The 18289-nt window shown below is 46.8% G+C and overlaps 1 protein-coding gene across 1 annotated transcript in view; it reads left to right on the forward strand.

Moving 5' to 3' along the window:
• Positions 1–368: 368 nt before the first annotated feature.
• SPATA12 (spermatogenesis associated 12) overlaps positions 369–18289 on the forward strand; it is a 74333-nt gene continuing 56412 nt past the window's right edge. The window contains 3 exon segments of the mRNA XM_063113406.1: positions 369–391; positions 1870–2033; positions 11396–11473. Of these exon segments, the coding sequence (XP_062969476.1) occupies positions 369–391; positions 1870–2033; positions 11396–11473 (265 nt within the window).

Genomic DNA, 18289 nt, shown 5'->3' on the forward strand with positions numbered 1-18289 from the left:
ACAGGAGCCATAAGCTGGGGAGAGAGAAATGGACTGTGTTATGTTGATCAGTTATGTGCCACTTACCAACCATTTCTATCAAACATGGTCCATCTAAAGCACAGGGCAGAACAAGCCTCACTCTCCTGGGCCCCTCGCAGACTCCAGCTCACCAGCTGGGCTCCAGCGGGAAAAGGGCCAGTGCTTGCATCAGCATGCCATAGCTGCTGCCATGGCAACCACCCCCTGTCACCCAGGCAAAGATGCTCTTCCATGTGGGATCCCCATTCAGGGTTGCAGCCCTCGCAGAAACTCATCCTTTTACCTGCCACCAACTTGTTCAAGTCTTTACAAAACTGGGAACTGACTGGGGGTTCCCAGTTCCCTGGATGCATTTGGAACAGGCCAATAGGTATGAAGGGCAACAGGGAGGTGAGGCTCATGGAGAGCCATGCAGAGATGCAGATCTGCAGAGCAGGTGGCTAACACCTCAAGGGGCCTCAATGCCTGACAGGGCTGGGGTGGAGTTCCAGCTCTGGAACTTGCTAGCTGGTGACCTTAAGCAAATGGCCTGGCCTTTAAGAATCCATGTCTTAGAATATGAAAAATTGGGATAATATTAGGTTTTCCACTTTATAGAGTTGTTGTGAGGTTTAAGTAGCCCAGGGATGTAAAGGACACACAGAGTAAATGCTGACTATTCTCTGTTATTATCACCATGGCAATGGTGCTGCTGCTGACAAGAAGGGCAGGAGCCCCTTGTCCCCTTGCCACTGCCCTTCCAGCTCAGAGAACTGACATTAAAAACAGAAAGGATTCCTGTAAATAGCACAGAGCTGGACAAGGCCAACAGATCACACAATCCACACAGCTGAGCACAGCTGAGCACAGGGAGATGCGATAGCAATGTGGACCCCAAATTCAGTCCCTGCCCACTAGGCCACATGACTTCTCTGAAAAGATGGATTTATTGAAATAAACCTACTATTTTTCTTTGACAAAAATACCACTAAGTAAAACACCTTTTAAGATACTAAAGCAATGAATGAACCTTCAGAAGCCTTTAAGGCCAAATGAACAGCATTCAAAAATTTCCAGAAGATTCTGGAAAATAATTTCCATCCTGTCAGCCATGACTTCTCAGGTTAGGATTGATCCAGGGCACCTGCACTTGTCATGTTACACATTCCTGCACTGTCTGAAACTTCATGACATGCATACATTAGTTTTGTAATCAGAAAATGCTAGTTTTTTTAAAAAAGAAAGCTGAAATGTTCTGCCATAACAGTTCACAAAAGAAGAAACCCAAACAACCAATAAACAAATGAAAAATACTCACTCTCCCTCATAACTAGCAAAATGGAAATTTAAATAAGATAGTGCATTTACCTTTCAAATTAGTAATTTTTATATGGTAATACTGAATGTGGGCAAGAATGTAGAGAAACAGGAACTTTGCTTCACAATGTGTAAATTAAAATGATATTTCGGGCAGCATTTTCCAAGAGCATTAAAATGACCCAGAATTTCACCCTTACAATAATTTTCGCCCTTACTAATTTTACAAATTAACCAAGAACACGGACTTTGTGTCAAGGATACCACTTCCGGTGTAGTTGTGGAGGGAGAATCACCAACAACAGGGATCTGCTACTGAGAAAGCCCCTTTCAAAGTTCTACGTGTTCGTAAGTACAGCAGTGGCAAGAAGAATTGGTTATTCCACATTGTGAAAATATGGAATTATCTGGATTTGGTGCTTTTAATCACATGCTTTCACCTCACACTCGCCCCGTTTTGCAGCTGAGTAAACTGAGACCCAGACCTATTAAACAGTTTGCCCCCAAGTGGCTGGGATGGGTTCACAGTACATTTGTCTTCTTGGGTGTCAGAACTGCCACCATCAAGGCCAGATACAGCATCCGTGGTGGGGCCAAGCTGGGCCCTGATGGCCTTAAGCTGAGGGCAAGGCATCTCCCCAAAGACCTCTTCCCCCAAGAAGCCACACCTTCCCAAGAGTTCTCAGCCCTGTTCCAGCTGCCAGAAGTGACTAGAGGTAAGGCACAGATCCAGGAACAAAGCCTCTCACTAATAATAAAATAGCACCCTTCCAGAGGTCTGCTCCACACAAGGACTGCACCTGTGTGTTATCTCAGGTCCCCTGTCACCCAGTGGCAACCCTGAGGCTCACAGAGGTCAGCTTCCCTGTCATAAACCACCTAGCCAATGAGGATGTGAGCTCCTTTCACGTTCTCAGCCCTTTCTAGGTGCCTCAGTTTCTTCATCTGTAAAATGGGGAGAGTAATAGTACCCACCTCAGAGGGTTTGGTTGTTGTGAGGGTTAAATGACTCAATGTATAGTAAATGCTTAGAACATTTCCTGACCAATAGGAAGCTCTCTGTGTAGTTCTCACTATTTTAGCAAGACCATATAGAGTAGTGGTTAAGAACAAGGACTCTAGAGCCAGCTACCTGGTTTTCAATCCTGTATCCACCACTCACCAGCTGTGCGGTTTTGGGCAGGTTACTTAACTCTTCACCTGGGTTAATAGAATGATCTATTATCTACCTGAGTTAATGTACTTGAAGGAGTTAAGAACAGCATCTGTCACATAAAAACTATGAGCCTGTCACGACAACGTGTATGTTAGCTGTTACGAATATTATACCCTTCTGTCTCCTAGTCATCCACGGCTGCATTGGACCAACACCACTACTGACAAGAGTAGTCATTGTTCTGGCTGACAAGAACCTGATACGTGTTTTTCTACTTAATCGTGACAACACCCTATGAGCAGGTGCTATTACTGTTCAGATTTACAGATGAGGAAACTGAGGTGCAGAGAGCTCAAGTAACTTGTCCCAGGTTGCACAGCCAGGAAGCAGCAATGCTGCCAGACTTCTAGTCACATCAGGTAGGCTCCAGGGCTCTGCCCACTGCACTGCACTGCCCACCCAATACTCACATAGCCCATGGCTGTTTGCTTGTGAAACTGTATGCCTGCCAGTACTTCCTGCAGAGGGTCATGTATGGTTTTCTAGCTTTGAGCTGACTCACTCCCGAGCCTTCCCTCACATGGCATGAATGCTGGCCCCTGCAGACATCTGACTAACAGAACGGGTGGGTAAGTCACATCAGCATGGTCACCAAGGAGCAATCCCCGCCATCCCTATCTTCCCTGGGAAATACATTCATGTGTGTTTAACTGTCAAAATGAGACATGACCATTAAAACAAAATTCTGGCCTGATAATCGCTGTCTTGGAAGCACATGCTGACGTCCACGTGGCTGGTTTTCCCTACAACTGTTGATAGTCATGTGCTGTTTAAACTACAGCCTGCTCACAAGTTCATGCTGGGAGATGAAGCTAGGGCAAATCTTCCTTAATGTGCCATTCTGGTCTTTGGAGCATGAAATCTGTGGCAGTGAAATTCACTCCCCATTACCAGAGTGAAAAGTTTGCAAAGCTTCAGTGCACCATATGGGCAGAACTGCAGATGGGTGCTGCCAGGAAACTGCCACATAGCCTGAGCAGAGGCAGGACTCTGCCTCTCACAGCTTTCTCAGCAATTCACCAAAAGAGCTAGTCGTTGAAGAAGAAGAAAAAAAAAAACAACAAAAAAAAACCTACTACCCATGTGTTTCACCAGGATTCATAATCCTGTATTGTTTCAAACCTGGTAATTTAATTAAATCATGTCTGTTTTCAGATAATGTGTCTAAAACACAAACTGGAAGGATCCTCAAAGAACCAGCTAGCCTACCACCCTCATTTAGAGAATGGAAATTTCAGAGCTGGTCAAAGTCACATGGTCTGCTGGTAACAGGTTGTGACATTGAAGGTCTCTGTTTGCAGGCTCTTTTCAGCCTTTCCTGCATTCTTGTTGCAAGCGTTGCTGGGGTGGACATCTGCTGATTCTCACTGCCCAACATTTAGTACTCTATCTTCTGCCAACAGCACCTGATTTTCTGTTGGAGGATGCCCCTTCTTCTGCTGTCAGACCCTGTGGTTCAGGAAGGGCCAACCCTAGGCTCCAGAAATGGGCATGTGAACGGGCCTGGCCAATGAGAGTGATACTCAACTTTTGTTGGAATTAAAGAAATGATATGTAGTCCTTCTGGTACAGTAGTCAAACCACTGGGGTGCAAACTTGGAGCTGTGTAGGGCATCTTGTGCAGAAAGCCTACCTGAAGAGAAAGCTAATCTGGGAAAAGTAGAGCAAGAGACCTAGAAAGAGACAGATTCCTGGTGACATGCATTAGCTACTTGGATCCAGCCACTCCTGAAAGCAGAACTATCACTAGATTTGCCAGTGATAAAAAGTGAAGTGCTTAAAAAAAAAAAAATTAAGCAAGTGTGCATTCTATTTCTGTCACATGCAACCAAAAGAATTGTTTGTTTCTTTGTGAAGATTTGTTAAAGCAAGCAAGCAACAAAATGAGAATGTTCCCAGGAGACTGTCCACAGTGCCTAGCACAGTGCCTGACACACAGTAAGCACTTACTACATGTGTAACAGCGTGAGACCCCTCCTTCAAGTCTCTTCTCAGTGCGATTCTCCCAGAACACACTGTTGGAAACTGCAGCCCTCCACAGCCTCCCTATCCACTGCCCCTATCTGTTTTCCATGGTGTTTATCAACATCAGAGCTACCTAACTCTTACTTATTGTTTCCTGTTGGATTCCCCCAACCTGAACCCCATAAGGGTGGAGATTTTTGTCTACTTTGTTCACTGCTGTATCCCTGTGGCCCAGATCTGTTCTCAGCACCTGTAGGTGTTCGGTATACACATGATGAATGAGTGAATGAGGGAGGGGATGATGGAATGAGTGAGTGCACAGAGTGCTCCCAGGTCCCCACCTGCCACTGCCTCACCTGGGACCTGGCCTGCAGAACCCTCTGACTGTCCTTTTCCTGTTTCTGATATGAGTCCTCTTCTGACTTCCTGGAGCTAATGCTCTAACGGCTGTCCCCACAGTTGAGACAACCTGGTTAGCCCCCACCTGTCCAGGCAGCATCAGCAAGAATTAAAAGGCAAGTAGGGTTATAAAGATTCTTCCTGCTTTTTCTCCTGGTTGTAGATAAATAATGTCTCCTCATTACAAAAGCAATCAAAATGAAAATGTAACAAGTAAGCAATGAAAAATCATAATAATTTAACCTATAAGTTAAATTTTGAGTACAAGTCAGAATGGGAAGACTGCTGATATATTTTATATGACCTACAAGGTGTGTGTATGTATGTATGTATTTTTGAGGTAGCTTCCAGCATTTAAAAAGCTGGATTTCATTTAGGAACCAGTTACCTAGCTTCAGTTAAATGTTTGGAAAATCTAGTCGCCAGGGACCTACATTCTTACATGAGATCAGCTGGAGTTGAGTAACAGCTGCCCCCTTTCAGGTGGGGTGTGGGCTCTTGGGGTCTCTGCCCCACCGACCACTTCACCCTCCTCGTGGCCCCTGCACTGCCCTGGCCACTCATTTTAGGTACCTTCCTGGTCCCTGTCACATTTGGAGTTGGTGATCCATGGGGCACCTTTCTGTAGGGAAATTCCAAACCTAGCATTTAAATCCAGTCTCCCGACGTAAGTAGGCTTCATAGACACACAACAGCACAAGAGACTCAACCACCACTGTACTGGCCACCTGAGCTTGGAGGTCAAACCCACACAGTGGCTGCAGCGCCACGCCCATCACCCAGAAAACTCCCAGCCTGCTACTTTCCTCTGTGTGTGTCCCCACTCTTGGGCCACTATACAATAGGAACTCCCTGAGGGCAGGAACCCTGCCTGTCTCGTTGATAGCTGTTTTCCTAGAACCCAGCCCAGGTCCTCACAGAAGAGGCCTTCAGCCCATGAGAGATGGCTGTTCAGTGAGTGGACAGACAACGGGTGAGTGCATATGTTACAGGGCAGGGAGGGAGGGGGTGAGCCCCTTAAACTTGACTCCTAATTTGCTAATGTTGTGAGGAAAAAATTACATTAAAATATTGAGTTAAAAAGTAGGATATAAACTTACATAGTGAATAAATTAACAGCTTAAAATAAAAGATAAGAAAAACACTATGGTATTGAATGTGGTAGAACTGTTTTTAATCTCTATGCATTTTCCAAATGGACTACAAGTCTGTTTTATGAAGTTCATTTTTAACTGCCAGCATGAAACTATAATCAAGTGAATATTCTCCCCCTAGACTTTTATAGATTCTGAAACACCAAGTGCCCTCAGAGGAAAGGATAATATTTCGGGTTAGTTTGGCTGTTGGAGTGGACTTGAGAGGGAGGAAAACAGGGAGCCTGGCCTTGGACAGTGGAAAGTGATCCTCCCACACTCCTCAGTGGCCCCATAATGACCAATACCCCTGCTACCTGTTATCAACAGAAGCAATATCAGTTCACCTTCCAGGTCCAGAAATCCAAAATGTTATGGGACGTTATATTTCTTTTGGAGCAAAGGATGATAGTTTTTTCAGCCCTGGACTATGAATGCTTCCAAAGAAACAAAAGGAAATCTTCTAATACGAATACATGATTTTAAGTGAAGATAGACAGGCACTTTGAAAAGCACTACTTCTCGGTTCTTGTCCTGGCACACGGGGCAATCACAGGAGCAGTGCCACAGGGTGTGGCCCTCTGGTGCCCAGGCCAATAACGGGTCTCTGTCTCCTTGGCTGGTCTCCAGGCATGCACCACAGACGTACAGGTGGGCAGCAGAGCTGGGAAGAGTTTGCGGCCCTCCCCTGTCCCCTCCTGCACTTCACATACGTTGACCAAGCACCTCCCAGGGACCAGGCCCCACAGGAGAGTGAACCCTACACGTACCTGGGTCTTACAAACCGGGGAGGGGAGGGCGCAGACCCCAGAACATAATCAAGTAAATGAACAAGATCACCACAGATGGTGACAAGGTGTGCAAGGGGACTTAACGGCAGATGTGGCATGATGCTGCTGGCCAGGAGCTCACTGGGAACACTCAGGCCAGAGGTGCCACTACATCGTGCTGCGGCTGCTGGGCTCCCAGAGAAGGCCCAACTCAAAGACTCAGAACAGGACTGGTCACAGAATGTTATTTCTGTTTTCCCAAAATGGGCTCAGGAGAGCATCAGCTGCTAAGTACTGTGCAGTTACAAATGCCCCTGGGCTCCGCCAGACACAACTGAACAGATGGTATTGGGGCGCTAGAGTGTAGGAGGGTGCATGAGTCACCAACAGAGGGGATTAAATGTGAAAGACACACACACACACACACACACACACACACACACACACACACACACACACACACACACACACACACACACACACACACACACACACACACACGCATCTCCAGCACCCTAAAGGCCCCAGCAGCGAGTCAGGAAGTGTGGTGCAGAGACCAAGCCTGGCCTTTGGAGATGGACAGATCTGGGGTTTGCCCTGCTTCCACCTGCAAAGGGTTCCCAGTGCCCTCAGACTGAATTCTCAATTGCTTAAAAATGCCTGTTGCCCCCAACCCCCAACTCCCCCCCGCCCAACTGCAGCTCACCCCTCACCAGCTCCTTCTCCCCACAACCCCATCACAGGGGCCTCACACACGTGGGGCACCCCTCAGCTCCCACACATCCTCAGGCCTCAGCTCAACCACCACCTTGAGGAAGCTCTTTCCCAACCCTGCTGCAGCCCCACAGCTGCCTGACCCCTTCCTCACTCTCTTGGACTTCCCGTGTCTGCCCCTGTCCTCCTTCTGGAGTGAGAGCTCTGTGAGAGCAGGAGCCAATCCACCCTCTCCAGAACTCTATCCTCAGCTTCTAGCCCCACACCCAGGGCCTGGAGGACCCGACGGGGAGAGAGGGAAGGGAAGAGAAGGAAATCTGCTCTCCACCATTGCCCAGGTTCCTGAGCCTCAGTTTCCACATCTGTAAAACTGGATATGAGACTAGCCGGCTGGTGGGTGATGACAGCATGTTCTTTCTCCCTTCCTGGCAGCCTGTGTTGTATTTTATTTCATTAATCCGCTTTTACATACACTTCATTAATACACTTTTACGTAAGATAAATTTCGCTCTTTGGGTTTACGGATCTGAGTTTGGACTAACACTTACAGGTGTATAACTACCACCACAATCGGGACACAGAACTGCTCCATCCAGGAGGTCCCTCACGCTGCCCTTTGTAGACAAACCTCTTCCCTACCCAGTTCCTGGCAACTATTGATCTGTTTTCTGTTCCTATAATTTTGCCTCTTCCAGACTGTCATGCGAATGGAAGGATACAGTACGTAGTCTTTTACATCTGACTTCTCTCACTCAGTATGATGCACTGAGGTTCATCTGTGTTGTTGTGTGGACCGGTGGTTTATTCCTTTCTACTGTCTTCCCCTTGAAGGAATCTCATCACTCAGGGTCAAGGTCACAGAAAATAACAGTAGACCAATTGCCTTCTACATGCCCTGATAAAGTAGTCACCAACTTTCTAGAACCCATTTCTAGCTTGAGAAGGAAAAATGAACCAGGAGTCAAATGACCCCCTTCCTGGCTGTGTCTTGAAGTGAGAACGCTGAGAACGCTGAGACCGATACAAGCTCCTCCACTCAGCCTCCCTCTGAAGTTGCTCATTTGCAAAATGGCCAACAAAGTTCCTCAAAGAAGATGCTGGCTCCAGGTTGTTGGCTCAGAAAATGGAGTGCCATTCGGGAATCAGAAGGTAAGACTGGCTTTGGGCAAGCATCTGGGGTTTGGTTTAACACATACCAAGTCTGGGGGTCCCTGGGAGGTGCAGACAGAAAGGTCCTGCAAACGGTAGAGAACTGGGATTTGCAGCTGAGGTCAAAGCGAATGTCCTGGCATGGCTAGGCTGGCCAAAGGCAAGGACCCACAGTGATGGAAGAGGCCAGGAGCCACAGCCTTGGGATGGGTACAACTCAGGGCAGAGAGGGAGAAAAGGCCAGCAAATGGGCAGAAATTGAGTGCCCAGTAGGGGTGGGGCTAGGGCCCAAAACTGTGAAAGAGGAGCCCACGATGAAGACTGCACAAAGTCCTCCCTGATGGCCTTTTCTATCAGGAGATGGCGGACAACCTGGGGAGGCAGTAGTGGCGGTAGCAGTTGGCTGGGGAGGAGCGAGTGGGTGGGGAAGAAGGGGAGGCCGAAGAGAGGATGACCTCTCGTGAGAATTCTGAAAGAGAATGAAAGAGAAAAACAGAATGCTGGTGGTAGTCAGAATCTTAATAATAACTAACACTAATGGCCCATGGACAGTGAATCCTTTCTGCAAGCCAGGAGACATTTAAAATGGTTTGGGTGAGCCATCGCCTCACATAACCCACACAACAACTTTATGCAGATTCTGTGAACGTCCCCATCTCACAGATGAGGAATCTGGGGCACAAAGAGAATAAATAACGTGCAAGGAAGGGGGAGGGCCGAGCTTGGACTCTGGGGCCCCCCCTTCATCTCCCCACCATACAGGTGTTGAGCTGAGCTGCTGGCAACAGAAAGGTTTAGCAGGAGCTGGGGAAGGAGGCGCTTGGTGCAAGAGGCACTTGGCCAAATCTGCAGGCAGCAGAGAAGGAGCTACTGGAAAGAGAGAGGGAAGATGAGAGGGACTCTGGGACATGGGGTGTATAACGCTCCTGGGCATGCCCTCCTGTCAAACCCAATCCTACACAAAAGACATAAGCCTGGTAGAAGCAGTTACTATAGGTGAAGGGAAGGAAGGGAAGGGGCCAGACCCACTCACCTCCCCACAGCCCTACACCTCCATCCTGGGGGCCACTGAGTGAGAGACCTTCCCGGGAATGTGGGACTGCTTAGAGCTCCCACTTCAATATATGCTCTCTGAGGGCTCCCTCCCTTCTTTCTTTCCTTCCTTCCTTTTTCCCTCCCTTCCTTCCTTTTAATTTTCAAGTATTTGAACAACAACACATTCAAAACTAGGACTAGCCAGAGGCGCACAGTCTTGTGTCTGCATCACCGTTCACTGCACAGTATCCAGCGCATAATCAGGACTCAGCAAATGGGTGATGGACAGGTAGGGCAGCACCTCAGCACAGTCAAATCTGGATCCTTCCTCACCAGCTAAGTGACCCTTAGCAAGTGTCTGACCCTCACAAAACCTCAGAAGTTCCAGCAGTTCCCACCTCTTAGGATTTGAAGAGGGTTAAATAAGCTGACGTTCATAAAAAGCACTTAGCACAGTGCCCAGCACGTGGTAAGAGCACAATAAATGTTGCCTATCATTGTTATTAATAGAATCAATAGGATTAAAAGTATGTTGGGTGGTGGGGGGAAGAATCCTCTGGAAGGAATTAAAATGTCCCCATAGGAAGTGCGGTGCCCTGCAGGTCCCAATGTTGTTCCCTCCTAGGACTGGTCAGTGAATGCTCTGGTTTCTGCAGTAGTCTCTTTCTTTCATTTATGTAACAAGGGGAGGCAGGGCCTGGACCATGGATGTGTGAAGCTTATGAGTCTGACAGGCCAAGCTCATCTGGAGCTCAGTACTAATTAATTGGTGTTTATGCAACAGTATGTGCCCATCTGGCCTCATTTCTGTCTGAACTTTGTGCTCTAAGAACCTTGGAGAATGCATCTCCCTTATGACTTTTCTAGGGCTTTCATGCTCAGACAACAGCAGATGCAGATGTTGAAATAATAGCACAGACATTGCAACTCTCAAAGGGGAAGTTCCCCTCCTTGAGGACTCAAGTTAAATTAGAAAGAGCTGGGAGTGAATCTCTTCCAGGGCTGGGAGCAGGAGAGAGAAGGGTTCCTGCAGCCACAGAGAACGGGTCCAAGGAGAGATGACACCAAACATGAGTGACGAGTGCCCTCTGCTGGCTGACATTAGAAAACGTCAGCGGATGACTTTGGCCCCTCTCCAGGAGGGCTCCAGTTCTGCTTGAAAACTGAGCCTTGAAGAAAATTCAAATACCCTCTTTAGCTCTTTTATTTTCTTTTTTTTTCTCTTAACTAATCTGAACTGAAAATAAAAAAGGCTTCCGTTCCTAAAAAGAGAAGAGCTGAAAGAAAGAACAAGGTCAAAGAGCATTTCATTCCACTGCTCCCTTATGCTCTTCTTGCTGGTGCACTTGAAAGTCACTTAAAAGTGGCTCTGTGGGTGCTGTAGCATGAGCTCCGCCTCAGAGAATCTGAGCAACTTGGGGAACTTGGCCAAGTGTCCACAGGTGGCCCACAGCAGTGTCCTATTTCTGTTTTAAGAGGCTGTCCTCTTGCCCAGACTCTAAACTTCACAGACAAACCCACTCTGAGCCAAAGCTGCTGCTTCTTTCCAGAAAACCCCAGTGGGTCTGTGCCCAGGTGCCAGAAGACGGGTTGGTTCTGGATCAAACCCAGCCGACCCTGGATGGCCTGCTCTGGAATCCCCCACCTCAGGACCAGAGCACAGCTTGTTTGGCTTCCCGCAAGACTGCTCCCCACAGCTGGGCCCTCCAGGACCTCGGTCTCCAGCCCCAGCGCCATTCCCACCCCACTGCCCAGGAACAACGCTGACCTCATCGGTGAGTTCCACACTTCCTGGCTTCGTGCTCAGTCTAACTTTATGCACAGGAGCCAACCCAGCTGAGGTGCAAACCCCACTCATCACTTCCCAGCTGCATGAAGGTCCCCATCATGAACTTGAGCCTCCTTCTCTGGAACAACAGTGGGAGCTGCCATTTACTGAAGGTCCACCAACTGCTGGAACCTTCAAAGGAATCCTCATGACCAAGTTATGAGACTATGCAGGAGCCAATCTTCCCCCTGAATCAAGGGCAGGAGTTATTTAAAATATGAGCCTACCCAACTTCTGGTCCACTGGCTAAGGGAGGACTTTGCCCCCATCACCATCTTCTTCCTTCCATTATGCAGTCAGTTCATCAATCTCCATTCTGCAAGCTGAGTTAATTAGAGGAGAGAGCAACAGGGATAGAGAGAGAAAAGAGAATACAGGGGTGGGGGAGAAAAGTCCTCTGGGGCAGAGTGAATGGAAGGAGAATTTCAGTGGAGTCCAGGGGAGGGAGGAAAGGGAGGGTGCGTTGGAGACTGAAAAAGGAACAGGGAGGAGAGAGCAGTTCCTCAGAAGGGTTGCTCCTGGGTATAAAATGGACCCCCTTGACTATTTGAGAGACACAAATAAGAAGCAGACCTACTTTTATTGTTGGCTGATGAAGTTCAAATCTCTGAATGCAACAAAACACTAAGTCTGGAATATTTGCGGGCTTTGGTATTTGCTTAGATAACGTTCTAATTTTATAGATAAGGAAACTGAGGCTGAGACAGGGTGGGTAACACAGGTCCTGAGTAGCAGAGCTTAAATTCAGTCCCAAGGGCGTCTGGCTCCACAGCCCATGCTCTTTCTGTGAAACTCTCCGCCTCTGTAGGAGGCAACATAACACTACCTAACGGGTCAGGTGAGGGTAAGCGTGCAATGGGTGGTGTGGACTAAGCTTTGCACAATTGCACACTGGGGGTGACGCCAAGAATAACAGTTCCTTTCCTTCCCTTCCCTGTGTCCTAATCACAGAGTTCTCCCTTGTTCCTAAGACTCAGTTCCTGCTTGATAACCTAATTCTCACTGCTGGATTCCTGACATGTCTTTTATTGCCCCAAACCCTGTTTGGTAACTGCCCTACTATCCTAGTCCCTCTCAGACTGCACACAGCTGGCCTTCTGACCCCAAAATCCTCCAGCATGCTGGTGAGGCTCAGCTTCCTAATGGAAAGCTTTCCCTGTATTAACACACTGGCTACTCGCAAGCCTGAGGATCCAACCTTCTCCCTGTTTGTTCATTCATTCAAGAATAGTCACTAGTTCCTCCTTTGTGCCACGCACTGTGCTAGCCACTCAGGACATAATACAGTTTTTAAAAACTACCCAAAACTAGGAAATAAAGCATCACTTTTCAAAGTCTGCTAATAGGGAAGGTAATTTTGTTTAATTTACTATTTCCTTTTGATTAGGGCCCAGACGTTGTGAAGTTAGGATGATAACTTGTAACAGACTGATAAGTTGCAAAAAATTTCTGTCAGGTATGATCTCAAAGGCTGAAGTGTTATTTTTCTATAGAACATTGACTAGTTTTATGTCTAAGTTTGCAATCTTATTTCAGCATTCTTTTCTCCATAATATTTTCCGATAACTATATATATATATACACACACATAAATGTAAAGATCACATTTATGTGTGTATTTGTGTGTGTGTGTATGTGTATGTGCTCCTTAGAACCAGCTATGTCATCTTCATTCTGCCAGTTCTCTCACTAATAAGTTAAATAAATATTTTATCCAGGCTAACCATATATTTGTATAAGAGTCAGAGAAAAAGAAAACTTTGTATGAGATCTGTGAAGTCTGAAGAATGATTTGGGGGGAAGGCATTCCAGGGAGGGGTGACAGCACATGCAAACGTCCTGTGGTAAGGAGTATGGCACACTGGAGAACCAGAAAGAAGGTCATGAGACCTCCAGTATTTGTGATTGAGGCCTTTCTACCGGTACCTGATGTACCAACATCATGACATTATTGTCAAGCCAAGTCCCTCCTGTCTGACCCAGCCACATACAATGGATGTGTCCTAAGAATTTAGAACTGGCTTCACAGGGTGGGAGAAGAAATATGTTCCCCAGATCATGTGGCTGTAACTCCTTGTCACCCTTCTCTAGTCTCTGGTGGAGGGGCCAGATAAAAGACAGTTGGCAAAGTCCTAATTCCGGAGAGAAGGACACCTCTGCACTGGACAAGACATCTCTTCACCGGACTACACTCCCAGGTGCCAGCCTCAGCATGTAGCACGGAGGAGAATTACAATCCTTGGGCATCAACATGTTGCTCAGTGTCAGCCCCAGTGCAGTCTGTGGCTTGGTGCAGCTTCACAGTCTGTTTGTGCACCGAGTCAACATGGCATAAACACCTGCTCAAGGAAGCTTTTTAAACCATACAATGGGATGGTAATTTCCACTCAAAACATCGCTCTACACTGAAGTCTTACATCAGCCTCCTGATTCTCTCGGCCTAACTCAACTCCTGCTTCCAGATTTGAACAGGGGTTTTTGCTCTCTCTCATGGCATAAAGAACACTAGCCATGGGGGCAGAAAGAAGACCCCAGCCAGAGGCCAACACTCAACTATGTGACTTTGGACAAGTTGCTTAACCTTCCTGAGGCTCAGTTTCCTCACCCAGAATGGGAAATATTCAGCTCATTAAAAGGCTCAGTGATCATGGAGAAAAGCACACTATAGATTATAAAACAAAATAAACGTGTTATTTTCTTAGGTGTTATGATTATCAGATATATTTTTTAAAATCTCACAAAGCTTTGTCAAGTAAACAATACAACCCCATGTGAAACTTGAGTAAAATTTCCATATAAAAATGTAAAGCCAAAACCAACAAATGAGCAAAAGCATGGCAAGAAGGCAAGGTGGGACTACAGAAGCTCTAGTGACAGAAGCCAGCAGGAGCTCTTTCTGGAGTGCTATGTAAGTCAGGGACTGTGCTGGGCACTGACAGAACCATCCCAAGCATTAAAATAATACCTTACAGAGAACTTACATCCATTTTTTGAGCCTGTTTGGTTTTTTCAAAAGAGGCTACTTTGTGGAGAATATGAACATTTTTCTAAAATTATTTTCCAGAAAAGGAAAAGAGCTTCAGCAGCCCAGCTCATTCCATCACCCCCTCACTGAAGAGTTCATATTTTGCCACTATCACATGCCTTAATTGTCTCAAAACACTAGTACTAATGTGGACAGGTAATCTTTTGATATTTTCCTCATTAGACCTGCAGCAACGCACAGTACACTTTAAATACTTTCCACACTCCCCTGAATCCAGAATGATAGAAGAAAATAAGAGACGTAGCAGGAATGACGGCTGGTGCGCACGGCATCAATTCTAATCCCGGAGTTTGTAATACCTCAGGATATTCACTATGTCAAAGAGTAACATGAAATGCTAACAAATAAAAATAAAATCTTCCAGACAAAATTCATTTTAACTTACATAATATGCCTTGATGATCCTTCAGGAACTGACTGAATGACCATCATAAGCAGTGAGGATCTTTGTGGCACCTTGCTCATAGGAGACATGCAATAATTATTTTTTGACTCAATGAATCCCAAAGTGCTAGAACCCTATTCAACTCTGTACCCCACAGATAAGTGCTATCAACTATGTTTCAATAAAAACAAAACAAAAAAACAGTGGGATTCAAGGACGTGTTCAAGAGTCCACCACTAGGGGGCAAACGAGAGTAAAATTTCTCAGCCGAGATTTTTTTTTTTTTTAAACCTGGTCTTATGTTGAGACCCCAACAGAGAGAAACCTAAAAATATACAAGTTGAATCTAAAATTGAACATTTAAAGGTTTTATGGTAAAATTCTGATGAAAGTCAGGGCTGAGGACTCCTTTAGTCCAGGTACTGAGGACCTCTGTTTAAAATGGAAATAGGTTACTAGGACCAGAAAACATTAATTCCCATCAACCAGGAACTCCCACACGTGAGGAGTAATTCATTAGCTGAGTTAGCAAAGCACAAGGCCCTGGGGCACTGGAGCACAAGGCTGGGTGATTTCAACGGAGAGGAGAGGGAAAGGAGTGCAGGTGACGGGTCACCCTCCATGAGCAGGCTGAGAGGTCTCCTCCAGTCCTCATCACTGTCCCTAATCTCCACTTTGTGATCCAGAAACTGGGGCTTGCCAATTAAGGAAGAGAGTCTCAATGAATGGCCTCACCATCTGTCCCTACCCCACTCTGGAACCCAGGGGGGGTCTGCAGAGACCATCCTCACTTATTTCCACATGCCCTTTGCTTCAAACCCTCTCCTCCCCAACCCGATCCCTAATGTAGCTTACCCTGCACACTGCAACCAATCAGAAGCTTTAAAATCTCAGGTATAATCACTCCTTCCTCATCCCCACATCCCATTTCCAATCTTGGAAAGTGCTATGTTCTGAATGTTTGTGTCCCACCAAAATTCACATGTTGAAACCTAATCCCCAAAGTGATGGCATTAGGAGGTGGGGCCTTCGGGAGGTGATTAGGCTAAGGGAATCAGTGCACTTATAAAGGAGGCTCCAGAAAGCTGCCTTCCTTTCCATGATGTGAGGACATGGTGAGAAGGTGCCATCTATGAACCAGGAAACAGGTCCTCATCAGATGCCAAATGTGCTGGCACCTTGATCTTGGACTTCCCAGCCTCCAGAACTGTGAGAAATAAATTTCTGTTGTTTATAAGCTACCCAGTTTGTAGCATTTTGCGACAGCAGCCTGAATGGGCTATGACAGCAAGGTTCCATATCTCTTAAAGAATAAAATCCAAGATAACAAGCACAGCTAGGGAGATGCTCTAGCCACTACACCCCACCTCCCCATCAACCCATTTACTGGGATCCCCACACCTACATCCCCACATGGGGCCTCCAGCCCTGCAGAAGGACCCTGCCACCAAACAGCCCCCTGGCCTACAATGGTTCCCTCTGAGCAGGTCACCCTCTGAAAAGCCTCCCTCTCTGACTTTCTGGCCCCAACAACCTGCTTCAGAATGGACCATGGCCACAATAGCCCTCCAACTCTCAGTTCAGACTTTAGCCTGTCCACCCACACACTGCATGGGGAGCTCCTACGGGGACAGGCCCATGTTTGGTCACTTCTGCCCAGTCCATGGCCCAGAAGACAGCTGGCTCAGAGATCAGGCTAAGGGCTCTGAGTTCTTGAAAGGGGCTGCTGTCAAGAGGAGGACAGCTAAAGGTGGGCAGGAAGAGACATCCAAAACAAACTCTGCCCTATGACAGCTTAGCGACGGGCTTGTCTGAGCAAGAGGGCCTGGGCAAGAGTATAGTCTGGCAGCCTCTCATAAACAGGGCTGACTCCACAGAGAGCTACCCCGGGCAGGTTGTCACAGGAATTCAGAGGAGCTGTTTGCGGGGTCTTTTTCCACCTCCACATCTGTGTATGCCTTTGCCCTGATCAACAGAGAGAGACAGCCTGGGAGTAAAATGAGGCCCCCAGCAGGAGAAGATGAAGGGTAAGTGCTCTAAACTTCACTCTGCAGCCCTTACCCAACTTTCTGTCTGTCATTCACCTGCAATTATGAGGAAAACTGAAGGGTTTTATATATTCACTCCTCCAGGGTCTCCACATTCCAACTCTAGAATTCCTGGGGGATGCTTCAGCAGGGACTTGTAAAACTTTCACAATTCAAAAAAGCATGATCCTTATGAACGTGTCTACAGTTGTAAGCAACATCACATGCAGGCTCTTCTGGCCCCTGTTTCCTCATTTTCAGAATGAGGCAGACGATACTTAACTTCGCTGTCCTCAATCTACAAGGTATGGTGTATAGTTCAGGTTTTAAGGCTCTCAAGTTATTTGTGCCAAATCAGTAACATTACAAACTGCTATTCACTTTCCAGTGTCAGGTTTTTACAGCCACCAGGGCTTCCTGCATAGAGATAACTGAAAAGCAACCACCTCTTTATTCAGCCCATAGAACCACACAAAAGAAAAGGTTCCAAACACTCTCTGCACACACAAAAGAAACCAAACCGGTGAAATCAAACATAAAGAGGCCCTCCACTCAATCATTTGGCAAGGCTATTCCTTGGTATCAGATACGGTTCAATATTTACAAATATTAATGCTCATTAAATACAACCAGGAATGTGGCTTGGCTCTTTCTCTTCCCGGTCATCCTGCTTTTTTTCTTTCCCTCCCAGCAGCCAAGAGCAACACTGGCTCAACCTTAGTTCACTTCTGTGCTTTCCTTGCTGTGGGGCTTCCAGGAGCAACGGGCAAGTCTGGGGGCTCTGATGGTGCCTTGAGCTCCTTCATGGCCTCAGCAGTCTGGATGAGGGGTGCCACAGCCAAGCCCTTAGGGACCTTGCAGACCATTCCTCAAATTGCCTTCTCCAAACACCAACAGAAAGCCAGGCAACCTTTCAGGTTTTCTTTGTTTGGCTCTTAACTCAAGCTCTTTCAAGGAACGGCCAGTTCAGACACGGCTCACCTTCATCCCTTCCCCACACTGTGGAAGTGGTTGATTCACGATCCAGAGGAAGTTATGTCCACATGTTTATGGCCACAGGCACACAGACAGTTCTAACCTCAGCAGATACCATGAAACAGATCCAATGGCCACCTGTAAGCACCTTGTTCTGGGCCCTCACAATGCTTTCTGTGCACGCCGTACAGGGAGAACCTCATCAAGCTTTCTTACCAAGAAGTCACAGGACGGAATTCTTGATTATTTATGACTGGAGCTTTGCATGAGCTCAGCCAACAAATTAAGCAAAAAGGGTTTGAAAAGCTTTTTTTAAAAAAATCAAAGACT

Source organism: Cynocephalus volans, chromosome 11, assembly GCF_027409185.1.
Source record: "Cynocephalus volans isolate mCynVol1 chromosome 11, mCynVol1.pri, whole genome shotgun sequence".
Lineage (NCBI taxonomy): Eukaryota > Metazoa > Chordata > Mammalia > Dermoptera > Cynocephalidae > Cynocephalus > Cynocephalus volans.